At 36.6% G+C, this 16,402-nt stretch overlaps 1 protein-coding gene across 1 annotated transcript; it reads left to right on the forward strand.

Moving 5' to 3' along the window:
- The first annotated feature begins 4,985 nt into the window (after positions 1-4,985).
- Positions 4,986-16,402, forward strand: LOC105444841. Its single transcript, XM_030973485.1, has 7 exons — positions 4,986-5,279; positions 8,199-8,318; positions 9,859-9,951; positions 11,522-11,637; positions 12,552-12,897; positions 13,297-13,343; positions 13,826-16,402. Exons 2-7 carry the CDS (start codon positions 8,221-8,223, stop codon positions 14,941-14,943), a joined length of 1,818 nt encoding a protein of 605 aa, XP_030829345.1. The 5' UTR covers positions 4,986-5,279; positions 8,199-8,220; the 3' UTR covers positions 14,944-16,402.

Below are 16,402 nucleotides of genomic sequence, written 5' to 3' on the forward strand. Positions count from 1 at the left end.
GGTCCTAGGACTGTGTCGTTGTCAGATTAAAATCACTAGCCAGAGGAAGCGGAAGCAATGACACAATGTGTGGACTAACTTTACGTACTTTGTTGGAATGCGGTGTGAATCATATACAAACTGATATGAGGAGAAGCAGGCGCGTACGCAGGGGGGGGGGGGGGGGTTTGGGGGTTAAACCCCCCCCTTTGGAAATTTTTTGTGTGTAAACCCCCCTAAAAAAACCCTAAAACCCCCCCCTTTTGGATTTTTTTTTTTTTTTTTTTTTTTTTTTTTTTAATTATTAAAAAAAAAAAAAAAAAAAATTATTCCCATGGCCGACCTAAAAAAGGTGACCTTACCCCCCCCAACGGAGCAAATGTCAAATTTCCAGATTTCGAAACCAAAAAAAAAAAAAAAAGTGTCCTCTTACCCCCCCCCCCCCCCCCCCCCCCCCCCCCCCCCCCCCCCCCCCCCCCCCGCTTATTCAGCGGTCGGCTGAGTCGTTGCGATTTTTTTGGGACCAAAAAAAAAAAAAATGTGTCCTCTTACTGCGTACGCGTACGCGCCTGAGGAGAAGTGCCGGTTGGTAATCACTACTAACTTAAATGTGACAATGATTCGATGTGATTATACATTTGGTGATTTTTCTTTCAACTGATTGTTATGATGACGTAAATCACATGCTTCATGTGATTTATATTGATTGTAAATCAATACCGTATTTCTTCAGAATCATTCAAAATAGAGCACCCATGACCATGATGATGCAGATTGAAAACGGACTGTGTTATGATGACATAGATCCATAGGTTAACCATCAACAAAATGACTTGGTGATTTGATAGGTTTCATTGAGCTACTGTACCTTAGCTATTCTTGCAAACACTTTCTACTTAACTTTCGACAGTGGCGTACCAAGAAATTGTGCCAAAAGTGGTGTGTGTGGGGGGGGGGGTAGATTTTCGCCTGTTCACCTTTGCTGGATACGCCACTGACCTATCATAGTCTCCAATGTGTCGACATGATGTGGGTTTTGAAACATAATTTATTTAATTTTAAGTTGTCTGTAAGGAATGTTATCATAATATGGGAAAGAATTTCAATTCTCATGATAATTCTAGTAAAGCGAGTCTTTATTTTGAGATTGATGGTCAAGTTAACCTCGTTTATGACCTGATCGTCGATTCATATACCTTTTTTCAAAGATACAAAAGTGATTGAAATGTTGTGATTTGTGCTTTTATAAGAATCAAGAGAAATGTATATAGAAAGATTATAAATTTTGTACTGTTTACATGTAAATACTGCTGTAAGAACGTATCTATACAGTCTAACGTATTCAGTTTATATTATTCATTTACAATGGCAACAGCCTTAAAGTTTGAAGTAAAATTATCGGATTGCGTTATTGGGTTTATCTTTTTTTGTTTTATCGATCCTTTTTATGAAGAGAAAAAAAGGTTATAGTTTGCTGTAGGTAACCGGGCTTTATCGATTAGGATATGAAGTATGATATGCTTCGGAAGTCCAACATACAATATCTCTTCCAAAAATGAAAAGTGAAAGTTCATATCACAAACACCAACGTATTGTGATATTGTACTCTATAAATTGATTGGTAAATTCCATCCAGTGCTATTGGAAGATACCCTTCCGATCTGGATATTTTAAACAATGGCCAAGTAATAGTCTACATCAAATGTGGTCAAGGTCCTCAATTTAATTGCCTTATTTGACCCATTGTTCCGATCGAATTCCTGGTCACATGAACGTAATTCGTTAGTCGCTATTCTGAACAGCATGTAGCTACATATGGTACAAGTTGGTATTAATATGATAATGACCCTTATCGGATCCTACACTAATTTTATAATGTAGCCTAGGCAGCTTATACACTGCTTAGATATACATCCTATTTGATTGAATCAAGTTTTGAACATAACTTGACATTAAATTCACTTCATATTCTTTTTGTAGTCTAATCTAAGCATATGGCTACAATCTTTCAAGATGTATGTGGAGTGGACTAACCGTTCCCTATCCGATTACATAAAACGATATCATTTTTGTTATCGGATTCTGCTCGTATCGTCATGTGAAGATGTGACCAAACGCTGAGTAATCTCAACTGCCAGGCGTTTTCTAATGTTATCTAATCGGCACACTTCCATATAATGCATGGAGCACATCAACCAGGCTTGACAAGAAATTGCACACATTTATTGAGAGACTAAAGTTGTTTCTATTTCACTCTTAGCAACAACAAAAACTATAAAGACTGCTAATTTTAATCAGATAGGGAAGCTCTGGATCTGAATGTGGCATGGCGATGTACCGTTACCATAGCAGATGATTAATTTATCATCGAAACTCGAAACTCAAAGGTATTCAAATTAGTTTTACTCAATCAGAATATTTGGCTCACCAACATTACGACCTCTTGTATTAATCATAGTTCTTTAATCAATATATTATCGAGCGCTAACACTAATGCCAAATATTTTAAAAGTGAGAATTGCGTAGTACACACAACAGGATGTATTCAATTTTACGTGTTTCTTTAGAAACAAGACTGATGACGACGAAGCTCTTTCATAACATTTATATTTTAAACTTTATCATTTACGTTATTCTAACTAATAGTTTATTTGTAGCTTTACCCATAGATCTATTCTTATATGCTTTGATGATTGTACAAATGCCATATTATGTATATTATTCGCTTCGAATGTTGTAATTATTTTATATGAAATAAACATATTAATACATCTGATTATAACTGTTTTATTGCTATTCTTTTCTCATTTTATTTGCCCTATTATTTGTTTACTCTTCGCAGTAGGTATTGGGTTCAGGCGCGTACGCAGGGGGGGGGGGGGGGGGTGGGGGTTAACCCCCCTTGAGTTTTTGTATGTGTATGTTTTGTGTATGTTATTTTGTAACCCCCCCCCCTTTTGAGTGTTTGTTTTTTGTTTTTTTAATCAAAATTTCAAATTTCGGGACCCCCCCCCCCAAAAAAAAAAAAAAATGTCCTCTTACCCCCCCCCCCCCCGCGAATTTGGAGCATTTAAAGCATAAGGCTCATTGACCACTGGCCTGCTTATGGGCGGGGAGGGGCTCTGCCCCCCCCCCCCCCCCCAAAAAAAAAAAAAGTTCAACGACAACAACAATAACAAGGGGGAAGGAAGAAAGAGAGAAAGATAGTGAAAAAAAAAAGAGTAAAGAAATATAAGGCATCCTATTTGTTTACTAGTGCCACTTTCTTTCAGAAAAATTCAATTTGTTCCATCCCATATAAAATCATAAATATCTTTAAGCCAGCGAGGTATACGCTTTAAAGTGCCTGTTATATTTTTTTTTTTGGTGGTCCATGATCTTCCTACACTAATAGGGTACCATAAAACTACATTTTTATTATTTCAAGCCATCTATCAAAACACCTAAATGACTGAATTTTGGGGAACTTCCCTCTCATATTATATCTTTCGAATGTGAGGAATATAGGACAAGGAAATGAAAGCTCATACTTGAATCAAAAAAAGATTACACGACAGATATTTCATTTAGTGGAGTAAAGCACACGTCATTATCAACAAGAAATGAAACAAGGACAATGACATTACTTCCGTTTCGCGACTCACCACTAACGGGCTCTATTCTCGTTCTTTAATATTACGATTTATTAAAGTGAAAGGAATAAAAATCACGCGACATTATTAGTTTTGTTTTGTCATTTTGGTTTATGGGAGGTAAGGTTATAAGAATAAAACGTTATTCTAGTGATGTGAAAAGAAATATTCTTCTTGGTAGAATGCTATAAAGGATTTCCGAATCAATTTATCATCTTTTAATGGAACCTGTCTCTCTTGCAATGTCTAATCACGCCTGATTCCCCCGCCGTTTCGCTGTCTCTTCTAACACCTCCCCCCCCCCCCCTTAGTGTTATTTAGGGTACGCGTATGCGTGCTCCCAGCACCCCCCTTTTTATAGCATAAGTCCGGTGTGTAAAGTCAATACGGGTAGATCTTTTTCTTTTGTTATACGAGCCTTTTCAGCACTCCCCCCTTCAGCATAAGTCCGGTGTGTAAAGTCAATACGGGTAGATCTTTTTCTTTGTTACGAGCTGGAGATTTTGGGAACACGCATGCGGGGCCGGGCTTCTAACATGTCTAAAATTGTTTCGGTTCCTTGACTCTCTGCCTCTATTGTGTCTACGCGTCATTCGTTTTCCTCTGTCCATCTTTTAGTCTTTCATGCTTAGTCTACCATTCACCTTTCTCGTGTTCTTCCAGTCATAAATCGTGTGTAAGTTGAATGTTATACCAAAGCAATCATGTCATCAGGCTCCTGAGCGACCATTAGCATTGATAACAGGTTAACGTTGAATATGTACGTCACTTTAATTTGAAACTTTTATACCCACTTATTACAAATTGGAGTATGGCGTAAACAGCGGTTCGGTTAAAACATTTCGTTATTCTTTGTAAACCATGACAGTAACCCATGATTGTAACCCACACCGGAAGCACCTTCCAATGACCAATATATAGATGAGTATGGATGGCGTTCGGTGCCATAAATGTTTCGTGGATTAAGATAGATAGGTCTATCAAAGGGTCGATATAGTAAGAAAAAATATTGACCCTAAATTTTACATTAACGTTATTTGTTTAACCAATCAGCGGTCTGTCGGGTTGCGTTTCTTCGACAATTTTTGTTCCGCGCCAATTTCCAACACTAACCGTATTCTTAACTACATTCAACCCTGGACCCAACCTTATACCTATGAAGCCCGGAGCATTTGTGACATGATCCAAGCTCGGTTAACCGCCCGTGATCTCTATATTTATTCAGATGTTCTGTTTGTCTGGATGGATAGATTGGCCGCTAATTCTCGTGATCTGATTAGTCAGCAAAAGAGAGTCGAAGGAAAATTTGATTTTTTTTTTTTTTTTTTTTTTCCTTCCATCGAACTTTTACCATCAGACATTTCAAAGATCAATAAAGCATTTGTGGCACCAAGCGCCTGCCATAGATGCATGTGTCGGCCATGTAGGAGGAAGCGGGAAGTCGAACAGGATACTTCACCAAAATACTCCAACTTTACAAATTCCCATGAACAAGGCTGTACGTTTATCAAATACATCATGTACTTCATCCGCATTGGATGCAAAAACTTCGCTAAGTTAAAACACAATTTGATTCGCACGTCTTTATCTATTCCTGCAAATTCGTTCTAAAATTTGAAATTCGTCGCGGTACAATTACTATTGGCTGTGTGGAATTCACGCAATTGGGTAAGTATTTACTGTTGTATTTCTATTCTAGATAGAAAAGCTATATTTTGTAACACTGGAAGTACCAACAGGGCTTGAAATCATTTTTGTCCGTTGTTTTCCAATGACAATCGATATAGATTGGCATTTAACTGCCTGAATTGAGATTCGGTGGCTCGGCCTGAGTTTTACTTTGAGAACTTATCGGGAAACCAACATGGCAAAATTAGTCAAGTTTCATTGTCAGCCCGATAGGGTAACCAATTCAGTTGTTGTTTTGTGCCTTGTCCTGGATTAAGGAGCGCAGTGGTTGTGGGAAAGGAGGTTCATATATTTCAAAGGCTTTTTTTTTGTTTAGGTATGTGAGAAGTAGAATGAGGAAAACTACACAACGAATGTCAATGTGGTTATTCATTGTAATCTAATCTGGTGTTAGATGTAACGTCAAGAGGTTTGACATTTTGAAAAGACTGTCCATTAAGATTATCATGATCATTTAAAAATACTAGGATAGCGAAGTTTGTAGTAGATAAACACGACAGAGGCGAAGCAAACTTTGTTTAGCCTTTTATCGACCAGCTCTTACAGCGATTGCGTTACCCCCAACAAGTGATAGTGATATTAAGTTTATTGGATCGATGAGCTGGAGTGTTGGTGTGTGTGTGGGGTGGGGTGGAAGGCGGATCCCTGATACACTCCCAACAACCTTAAAGGGATAGTTGAGTTCTTGTTTGAGATCGCAAATGTCTTCAAAGTGCATGGTTATTATTTTCATTTATGACATTTCTAGTGCCCTTTTAGAACCTAAAATTGCTATGAAGGTAATTTTATACCCCAAAATGTGTGAAATTTAGATCAAATATGATCATACCAATTCAGCTCCTCTTATGATTTTAAAAACTAACTTTATATTCATTATTGCAAAGTTGAAACTTTGATTCGACAAGGTTATCAAAATTCAATGCTTGGAAACATTCGAAGTAATGATTATTATAAATTACAAAACGCTTAAATACAGCCCCGGCATAGCACCTGGAGAGCTCTCCGAACGCTGCTGAGATGTGTGAGATCACAGTATGGACATGACTTGCACAAGCAGACGATGCCCCATGACATCTCACACATTTTCGGTGCCTGCGTTTTCATCTTCTCTTGAGTTCTTTCTCTTACTTCACTACCGGCAGGCTAAATGTATAATCTATTGCCTCACTCTAAACCCCACGCATGATTTTATTTTGATGACAAATGCAGCGATACAAAAATAAAGGAATCTGTCGCTTGTAAACAAAATAAAACGCCATTGTATATTCAACGGCACACACCGGGGTATGTTCGGTGTTTCAAGAGGGAACAAATGCAGTCCTTAATATCATTCCTTGTTATATCATTACATGTACTTATTATAGTATCATTATATATATATATATATATTGGACTCCATGGAAGAATAGAGCCATTAGGTTAATGGCTCTGAAATGGACTATCCAACCGTTTTATCATTCTATCATTGTTATATAAGTCTTTGATTTTGTTATATTGTGTTATTGTTTTTTATGATGATTTTCGGAAATAAAACAAACAAACAATCCCGGGTTTTTTGTCAATTTGCCAAAGCCTGGTTTCTTTGATTGGTAATTAACCCCTATCCTGTGTATGTACAAGCAAAAGATTTTAGTTATCAGAATCGGGTCATTTCCCCTTTTGAATGGTTTGAAATGCCATTACATTTATATACACTAAACTCATTATAATTTGAGAAATAATAGCTTTGCAATTATGTTCATTCTCTATGGGATGTCGTCTGCTTGGGCAGTGTTGATCCATATAGTGAAGTTATTAAAACATCGTTATTTCTCCTGCGAATCTCTCGTATATCCCAGCTGTTTGGAGGTGGTTGTATTTGTATTTTTATAAATCACCCGATATGTAGTTGACCTATAACTTATACGTTGGCAATCTGTTAGCTTACCAGTTTCAAGTGATACAATAGTTGACATATTTGTGATTTTCTTTGAATTTCACCTTTTTAAAAAAATAACGGTGACCGTTAATTAATTAATTATTCACTAAAAACAATACACGGGCCGGCTGGTTGTGCGTATTATTACCAAAACGAAAAAGCCAACAAAAAGCCAAGAATGGCAATGGCTTAAAATAAAACATATCAAGACGCGCTATCTCTTTTTTAAAACAAAAATTATCGAATAAATGTGGTGCCCCGATTTCCGATCAAACAAAGACGATTTTGTCCTTTGAAATTTAACACACAGTTTTTCATTATTTCACCAAAAAAATTATTTTGTGTAGCGCCCTCTCAAACAAAACTCAACTATTCCTTTAATGTGGTTAAATTACGCCCCCGATGGAGGCATCAACGCGCATCGAATAATGTACTACGAGGAAATTATACGGATTTCCTTACATAAGTAGAAACACAAAGCTACACCCACACACATAAAGACAATAGACAACATAAAACATAACTTGATCGTTTGTGTGTAATTTAATCTCTTTTTCATAATAAGAAATAATTGTTTGTCTGCTTGTCTATATTTTAGAGTCCATTCTAAATATATACATGTTCGTACATGATGTAGGTACATAGATATAATAGTACGTCTTTTCAAACAAATGAATTGGAATCTTCAGGTCTGGTACAACCTGCCATGTAAAAAGAGAAGATTGTTTATTTTGGACTCAGCATGCTATAAGGAAATTCCCATTAAATTTGATTAAAGGAAGCCTTTAAATGGAGTCAATTTAGAATATAAAAAAATATATTGACCAATTGACCAATTTAATTTTGTGTAAGTCTACGAACTACCGTCTTTACATTTATTGGAGTCATTACTTTCACCACAAGAAATTGTAAAACTAGTAAAAAGGGTCATGCACAATGACGGGCTAATGTAATGATATATTGATTTCTTTTACCTGCAGGTTCACCAAAACCGCATAAACGATGCATCGTCCTTGGCATAATGGTGTTCTTCTGATTGGGGTATTCCTCACCCTCCCATTCTTACTGGAAGCCAGTTCAATTTGTAGCCAAACAAGAAGGTTAGTCAATAATAGTAAAGGTGTTGGTCCAAGTAATGGATTTGGTGAAAGTGTTGGGGGGGGGGGGTCGGTAACAAATTGCGGTCGTTTTATAGTTACTTATTTAATGTGTTTTGGGATCCGACTTCTCTTTTTGTACCCGTTGTTTTCCTTTTCTTTTTAGTATGTCACAATTATCCATACACTCATGACAATGGATTTCAAGTAAACATTATGTTAATCGTAATATAATTTAAAAAAATAATTGACGTAATCACAATATATTTTCGCATAGATTAAAACTTTTAAAATAGTCGATTCCTGCAATAAGGGAAAGTAGAAAAACTGCCTCAGAATATATTTCCAGATTGTTACCGTGTGAAAATATTCATGCACAATTTGGTAAGAAATGCTGTGATCAATCATTATCAAGACTAACCAGGAAAATTTCAACCTGCACGTAATGGATCTACTCAAAACCACTTACCACTGAAAGTTGATATCATAAAAAGTCACGAAATGTTGCAATTTCCTCTTCAGTGTTTAATAATGACCATTATAATAAGTCATTACAATTATAATTATCATAACGACCACGAATATTGTGTAAACAGTGTCCCTGCCAATCAATTTTCAACAATGAACTAGACGGCATAAGCACTTGAATTTTCAGAAATGCATGTCATGTTCTTAGTGATAACATACATATATAACTTGAATAATACATAATTATGCTGTCCTTAAGTTGCCCCCTCCCCCGATTGAAATACACTAGTGGTAAATATGTGGTCACGTGACATGAAATGATAACACTATAATGTTCAGCTCTTTGAATTGTGTCCTAATACCAGATTATATGTTATTATTAAAATCGTTCGTGTTATTTTCATTTTCTATTGTTTAATGCAAGTTTTTGTTTAGTGTTATAGGACTGTAATATAATAAAAAATCCTTGAGCTGCTTGCCTGTATCCTGTCAAAACATATTTTTAATAAATATTATTTATGAGAATAAACCAATAATACCCAGGCGTGAAACACAGTACGTATCAACAAATAAATACTTTGACAATATGATCACGATATTCGCATGATCATAGGCTGGGGTCTATTCAATCAGATAACACTAAAGTATTGACAATATTGTACAATTGCGTAAGCACAGAGTATTTTAGTATAACTCTAAAAACGAAGCCTTTGCGATATGTATAAAACGACTCACTTTATTCTTGAATAGGAGCAAAATGCATATCGGGCATTTTTCTTAGCTAATTTTCACAAGTTGTTCGAAATTAGCCAGTGGTCGTCCAATCATAAAATATTGTCAATGCTTTAAGTGTCATCTGATTGAACAGACCCTCATCCAAAATTGAATATGTAAGCATCATACAGATATCATGAAATTATCATTTTGGTTGACATTTTCATAGTATATATACTTTTTTTTGATACACACTGTATTATATCTAAATTCGACGGTGCACTTTTTTTATTATTATATAGGACATGACCTTTGTTGCGGTACCTTTACCTTTTTCTTCTCCTGTCTTGTTCACGTGTAGCCAGCAGGAGACAGCTAGCATGAGGGGAACAAAATCACTTGTTGTCGCTACATCTTATAGATGCTATTGGTTCTGGAGCTGCACTACCTACAAGTAAATGATATCCTTTTTTTGTAATCCTTTATTCTCCTTTTAGATATTATGTTAAGTAAACTTTTTACTAAGGTAATGCTCCTATGTACACTAATTCACTAGATAGTTTTGTTCCAAGTAAATCTTCGGCAAAGATGTGAATGTGTAGAATAGCGCAATTTTAGTTTGTGTTTTGTTTCAAATTATTACACAATCGGGAAATTTCGTACTTGTTCCTAGTAGCAGGCATATAACGGAACTAAGGAATAATGATATAATATGCGTATTTGTTGACATTGTATTTGTTACGAATCAGCTTTGCCATGTTTACTCATGAACTGGAATCACATAATAAGCATTTTTTAGGGAAATGTCCTTTGAGTTATTTAGTTACACATTTTTAAACCAAAGGCCGTATTCATATATAGTATTTACAATAAATATGTTTTAATTTGGACACTATGATATTCTCTATAAATGAGGATGACGCGTTCTTGCAAAATGCACAAGTTAAAAGTCCCTTTCCTCCTTTTCCTCGACCTGACATGATGATGATTGATAGTTGAGAGCGAGTTCTGTGTGAACGGATATTTAATATCCGTATAAAATGGCAGGTTACGCAGTTATTATAAAACAATGTAATGGAATTGAAACAAACAAAAATTAGCTGTATAAAGTGTGAAATCATATTAAGGAACAATGGAAAGATAGGGAGAGAGAAGCAAAAAGGAGGGAACTGAAAACAGATTCACACTAAAATGACATGTACATTATACTAATAGAAAGAAGAAGAAAACAAAATCGCGAATTTTACCTGTATTACATTATTATATACTTGGTATGAACTTGGTATAATATGACTTAAATGACAAGAGGAGTAGGCTGTATCTGACTTGATGAAGTTTCCAAACACATTTTAAAACGTTATAGTCGGAGTGAATTCCTTAGTTTACAGTGAGATTAGTAGTCTTTTTCGTTAAAATTTGTTGAAATTTAGAAGTATATCTCCTGCCACATAATGTTTCTATCATAACTGTTTCATCATTAATGTGGGAGGGGAGGGGTCCTGTGGGGGTACTTTTGAAAACACTTGACTCTCATATAAGAGATGCCGAGTTCAATTATTGATAGGCGCTTACATCGTTGGACAAGCTGATATATAATAATAATAATAATTCTAAGCGCTTAACAAAAATAAAAATAAAGTAATGTTAACCTAAAAATTACAATATAATACATGATTCATGATTATAATAACAAATTCCTAATAACAATCATACAATAATAATAGTTAATATTTACATAGCGCTTTATAGTTTAACAAACAAAATATGATTACATTACATATTGAACAGATAGGTCTTAAGTTTACTCTTGAATGTTTCTAACGTTGGGGACTCGCGACCTAGATATAAATGGGTAAACATGTCAATGCTACTGTCATAACTGTTGCAAGAACACCGGGTCTCAGGCTCAAATTATGATAAGGATGCTATGGCTAAATGCGATCAAAATATGATTCTTATCAATCAGTGAGACATTAATCAATTCAAATATTATCTCTTTTTTTATTTTTTTTTATTTTTAACAGAACGGTCACAGCATACAGGGTGACATATCGACAGGTTACGAAGTACTTCACCACACGTGTATGCTGTGAGGGTTACTTATGGCACCCAGCACAGAGTAAATGCCTTCGAATATCAGGTATTATTATGTTGTTTTCAGTTTCAAAAGGATCACGTTTACTGCATTTCTTATCAAATAGTCTAAACAGTATTGTTTTGACATGTACTATGTGCAAGATAGAGGACATCAGGTCTGTGTGTTATGTAGAGGCGTCGTAGTCGAGTGGGTCAAACATTTGGCTGGAGATACAAAGGTCGTGGGTTCGATCCCCCGGCACAGCACTTATGTCCTTAGTGAAGGCATTTTATCTGCATTGCTTCTCTCTGCCCAGGTGTTAAATGGGTACCTTTGTAGGATGTGAACGTCCATGTAGTTGGATTGGCATGTGTGCGCTCGTTACAATGCCCCCGGCTGGAACACTCCCCAGGGTACAGAGAATGTGCACTATCTTGTGCGAAATGGCAATTAAATCCAATGACCATGATGACCGGGGTTAGCATCGTATTGAGCGCTATACAAAATAATGTGACGTTTATTATTTTGAATTACTGACAGCAAAACTGATCGTTTTCTCTTCAGTTGTAAATACCTGTTTTTGCTGCCTACTAGGGACCCAATAAATGCCATTAAACATGGAATGTAAACAAACTTCGGGTTCCATAGGTAACATTTTGACATGAACAACTCATCCATCCATATTTCAAAGTTTGAAACATGGATATACTGTACATCCGTATGTTTACAACATGCCAAGTACACCAGTGACCATCATTCTAAGTGTGGGAAGGGGGAGGGGGCTAACGTGAACAATTATTAGTAAAAATTAGATATTGTATTTGATCTCTTTGATGTAGGTCTATGTAGTTTTTGACTTGCCTTATAATTAATCTGTGCGCGTCTCATTTGATTTCTGCTCTGGTCAGTAATAGTGTTACAAATCATTTTCAATCCCTGAAACCCAATCAGTCAATGCAAATTGCTTTATACTTCAGGTCCAGAAGAAACTCTGTATACGACAACTGAGAATCCATCTCTAAATCAGTCATTGTCACCAGGGAGCAGTCTGCCAAATAATTCTTCATCTCCGAATCGTACTGTCCTGGTCGTCTTACCCAGAACGACAAAACTCCCGGCCAGTAGCAACCCTCCCATTACAACGACCACGCCTAGCAACGGTAAAGATCAAGCCATGGTGGCGCCATCAAGGGCACGGCGACAGGCAATCATTATGATCAGCATTCTCCTTTTCTTCATCGCCGTGATCGTAGTGTCAATCGTACTCGGCTGCGTGGTGTACCGACGACGGAGAGCTCGCAGAATACAGAGGAAAAGTCATGAGTGAGTGTTGTTCAGTTGTTATGTATTTCTAGATTTTACTGTATGTCCTTAAAATTTAATTATTCCCTTTATTCTTTCCTCTGCCTGATCCCTGGCAATTATTCGTTACCAACTGCCAGTCGTCACCTATCGCACGACCGACTAAGATCGCACGACCGACTAAGATCAGTCGTGCGACTGGTTTTCCAACGTGGCTTCAAACGTAGATAATGATCGCGACTGACCCTAGTCGCGAGACTAAATTGGTTGGAGGTTGTAATTTAATAGTATATGTTACACATAGTTGCACTATACTGGATAATTTCGTGACTCACAGTATTGGATGTGAAAGACGACGTGTCACGTTATAGAAACTATTTGACGAAATCTTATTTATGATTTGTATTCATTTTCCTACAGTTTGCACATGGAACCACTTCGTGACTTGCAGCTCCTGTCGGAAACAAGTAAGTAATAACAGAGAAATGAGAATGATGTGCGAGAAATAAACGCTAGTTATATATTACTGTGCTAAACATGGGTCTACATTGAACAATTGCTATTGGTCACTCCTTCGACTATCTTAACTGGAGGGTGGGGTTTAGGAAGGTGGCCTTCAGCATGTTCAGTACACGTACTGATTGATACCCAATCTGTTTGGGTACAATCTTAACTTCTATATATATCAGACATGTCAGTTAGCTTCGTTTAAGGAAATATATCTTTAAATGAAATATATGGTATTGACTTACTAAATGTAGAACAAAAAGGCGTATTTGATCATTGCATCATACATGTATATAAAAATACATGGATATGTAGAAAGAGAGAGAGAGAGAGAGCTTTATGATTTAACTTTGGTATAAAAGGGACTTTGACATTTGAGTGAAAATGCATGATCAGTTTTTTTTATATAATCCTTTAAACACTTTTTCCTTCTTGCTCAAAGGTTCCCACATTCTGCATTTCTCTCCACCTTCCGCACCGGACGACGAGTATGCAATCGTGGACAAGAAGACGAAAGTTCCACCACCAGCCAAAGACCCTCAGCCAAGTTATGAAAACACTTGCATTGTCGAAAGACCCCCTGATGATAATGGAAAAGACAAAGCACAAGGAAAGACAAATAGTCTGACACACACTTACATGGATAGATCCGTCTGTTTGGAGACCAACGAGAAGATGATTATTCCCGTTTCCATGGCGACGGTACCTGACAACTGTTACAACGAAGTTGATGAGATGCCATCGAGTTCAGTCAGCCCAGACGGAGGCGTGCAGGAGTATGACTATTGCTACACTAAATTTGACAACTCGTCACCAAACCCCAATGAGTGTTATGCAGAAGTTGATGATATGCCACCAAGTTCAGTTTCTCGAGAGGGCGCCATACAAGAGGAGTATGAAGCAATAGGTGATGTACAGGGTACATACGACCATCTGGACCGAGGTTCTACACCGGGTACCTCGGATCGTGAGATATCTTCCAAAGAGGGCTGCGACACTTCAGGCGGAAAGTATGGCGTCCTTGTACAGTCCAGCTCAGTGGATTCACCTGAAAACTACGATTCCTTCCAACGGAGCGTGTCGGAAACCGATCAGTCTGGCATCGATGGCTATGCACCACTTCTTGCAGTTCCATCGTCTGGTTCAAATGCAGCCGAACTGGTAGATGCCGATGCATATGACGATCTCGACAGAGCGATGCCGAAAACACAAAAGAAAGGCAAAGATCTTCTCGAGAAACTACGACAAAGCCCCAACACGGCATATGGACATCTCGGGTCAAGTTTCGAGAGCGATACCAGTGAGACCGGCTCAGAGAAAATTCTTGAAGCAAACCCTGATATGGAGCCCATTTACTCCAATCAAGATGTTACATTGGTTGGAGACAACAAATCGACGTACACAGACATGTCCGGGAGTAGGCCCAACTCTGTACTCGATAGATCTATCAGCCTTCGTAGCGAGAAAGCCCCAGTCGAATCCTACACGGAGATGTCTCCCACTCATTTCTCGAACAACTACTGCAACGTCGATCTGGAAAACATTGATGAGGACCACTAAATCATGGGTTGGAAGACCATAGACCTCTAGCAGGTTCAAGGTAGTACTGATCTTGACTACAGCAAGTCGACCCTGGTGGTAGATAGACAAGGGAACAACATGCTGAGCACATTGAAACGCGGTACTTTAATAAAATACTTCTAACTTATCAGTACGAAAATATGCGACTAAGAAGTAATACTGTATCTTTCTGTCATATAAATATGGTCTTATATTTTCTTTCACAGTACCATATAGTCTTGATAGTGATAAGGACAATGTGACAAAGCATTGAGGATGCCATAAAAAAACATGTTTGACGGATCAAAAGATCCAAGCTGTTTATATATTTCAACACCATTGTCCAAAATACCCATAGTTTTAAGATAAAAACAGACCATTGTAATTGACAGTGTAGAGGATACATTTTATCAAGCCGATCTCATAATAACTTACTTTCTGTAATAAATGTTTATCGGTATTGAACTATATGATGTTTCAAAATTTAAAACAGAAATGCTTTTGTAAAAGCACCCACTCCATATACTCTAATTGATGCAGACATTGAACACAAGATGAAGAAGACTGCGCTAAGCATACTCCGTTCATGGTTTTAGAATCGGTGTACTGTTTATAATGTACTCACAATTACTTTATTTTTAAAAACTTGAATAGCAGATAACCTACATGTACTACTAATGACAATATACATTTTTTTCTCTCTCAAAATGACCATTCGTCAAGTGTTTTAATCGAAATGTATCATATTAGTACAACTAAAGATAAATATTAGTCTTTGAATGTTTTGAATATTTTGAATGTAAGTGTCATGTAAAATTCATGTAACACATTAAAGGGCAGAAATATGCTCATGTCTATATGTTTAGGAAAAATAATAAACGGCTGTATGAGTGGATTTATACTTTAGTCACCAGACAGAGATGTAGTAAGTAATATTACCAGAAGGTGTATTTCTGAGGTCATGGATCCGGATTTTATTTTTGAAAATGTCATAGAGAGTAATATTACACAGTTCTTTATTCTTTCACTGTTGTTTTATTTTTTATTTCTCAAAACGATACCTCGGTTTGTCTTCATTTTACTCTCTTTCCTTTTCATCCGTTTATCTGCTCAATAACATTTAATTGTTGATATAACTACAGACACAACGGCTCTCTATGTGCCTAAAATAAAATTGAAGATAGGTGAGCGAAGTTTTCATTACAGTGGTCCGGTTTAAATGGAATAGGTTACCTTGTGAATTACGCTGCAGTATGTCAGTTGAAGTATTTAAGAAACATCTCAAAACACACCTTTTTACATTATAATTAACTGCGTTACATTTGCTATCATCTTTTTGTTGAGTTTAATTCATTGACTTATTTGTTTGTAAAGCGCTTTGTTCAGTTGTAAATTGGATATAGTGCTATAAAAGAAACAATCTATTATTATTATTATTATTATTATTATTATTATTATT

Source organism: Strongylocentrotus purpuratus, unplaced genomic scaffold, assembly GCF_000002235.5.
Source record: "Strongylocentrotus purpuratus isolate Spur 01 unplaced genomic scaffold, Spur_5.0 spur5_scaffold_6, whole genome shotgun sequence".
In the NCBI taxonomy this organism is placed as follows: domain Eukaryota; kingdom Metazoa; phylum Echinodermata; class Echinoidea; order Camarodonta; family Strongylocentrotidae; genus Strongylocentrotus; species Strongylocentrotus purpuratus.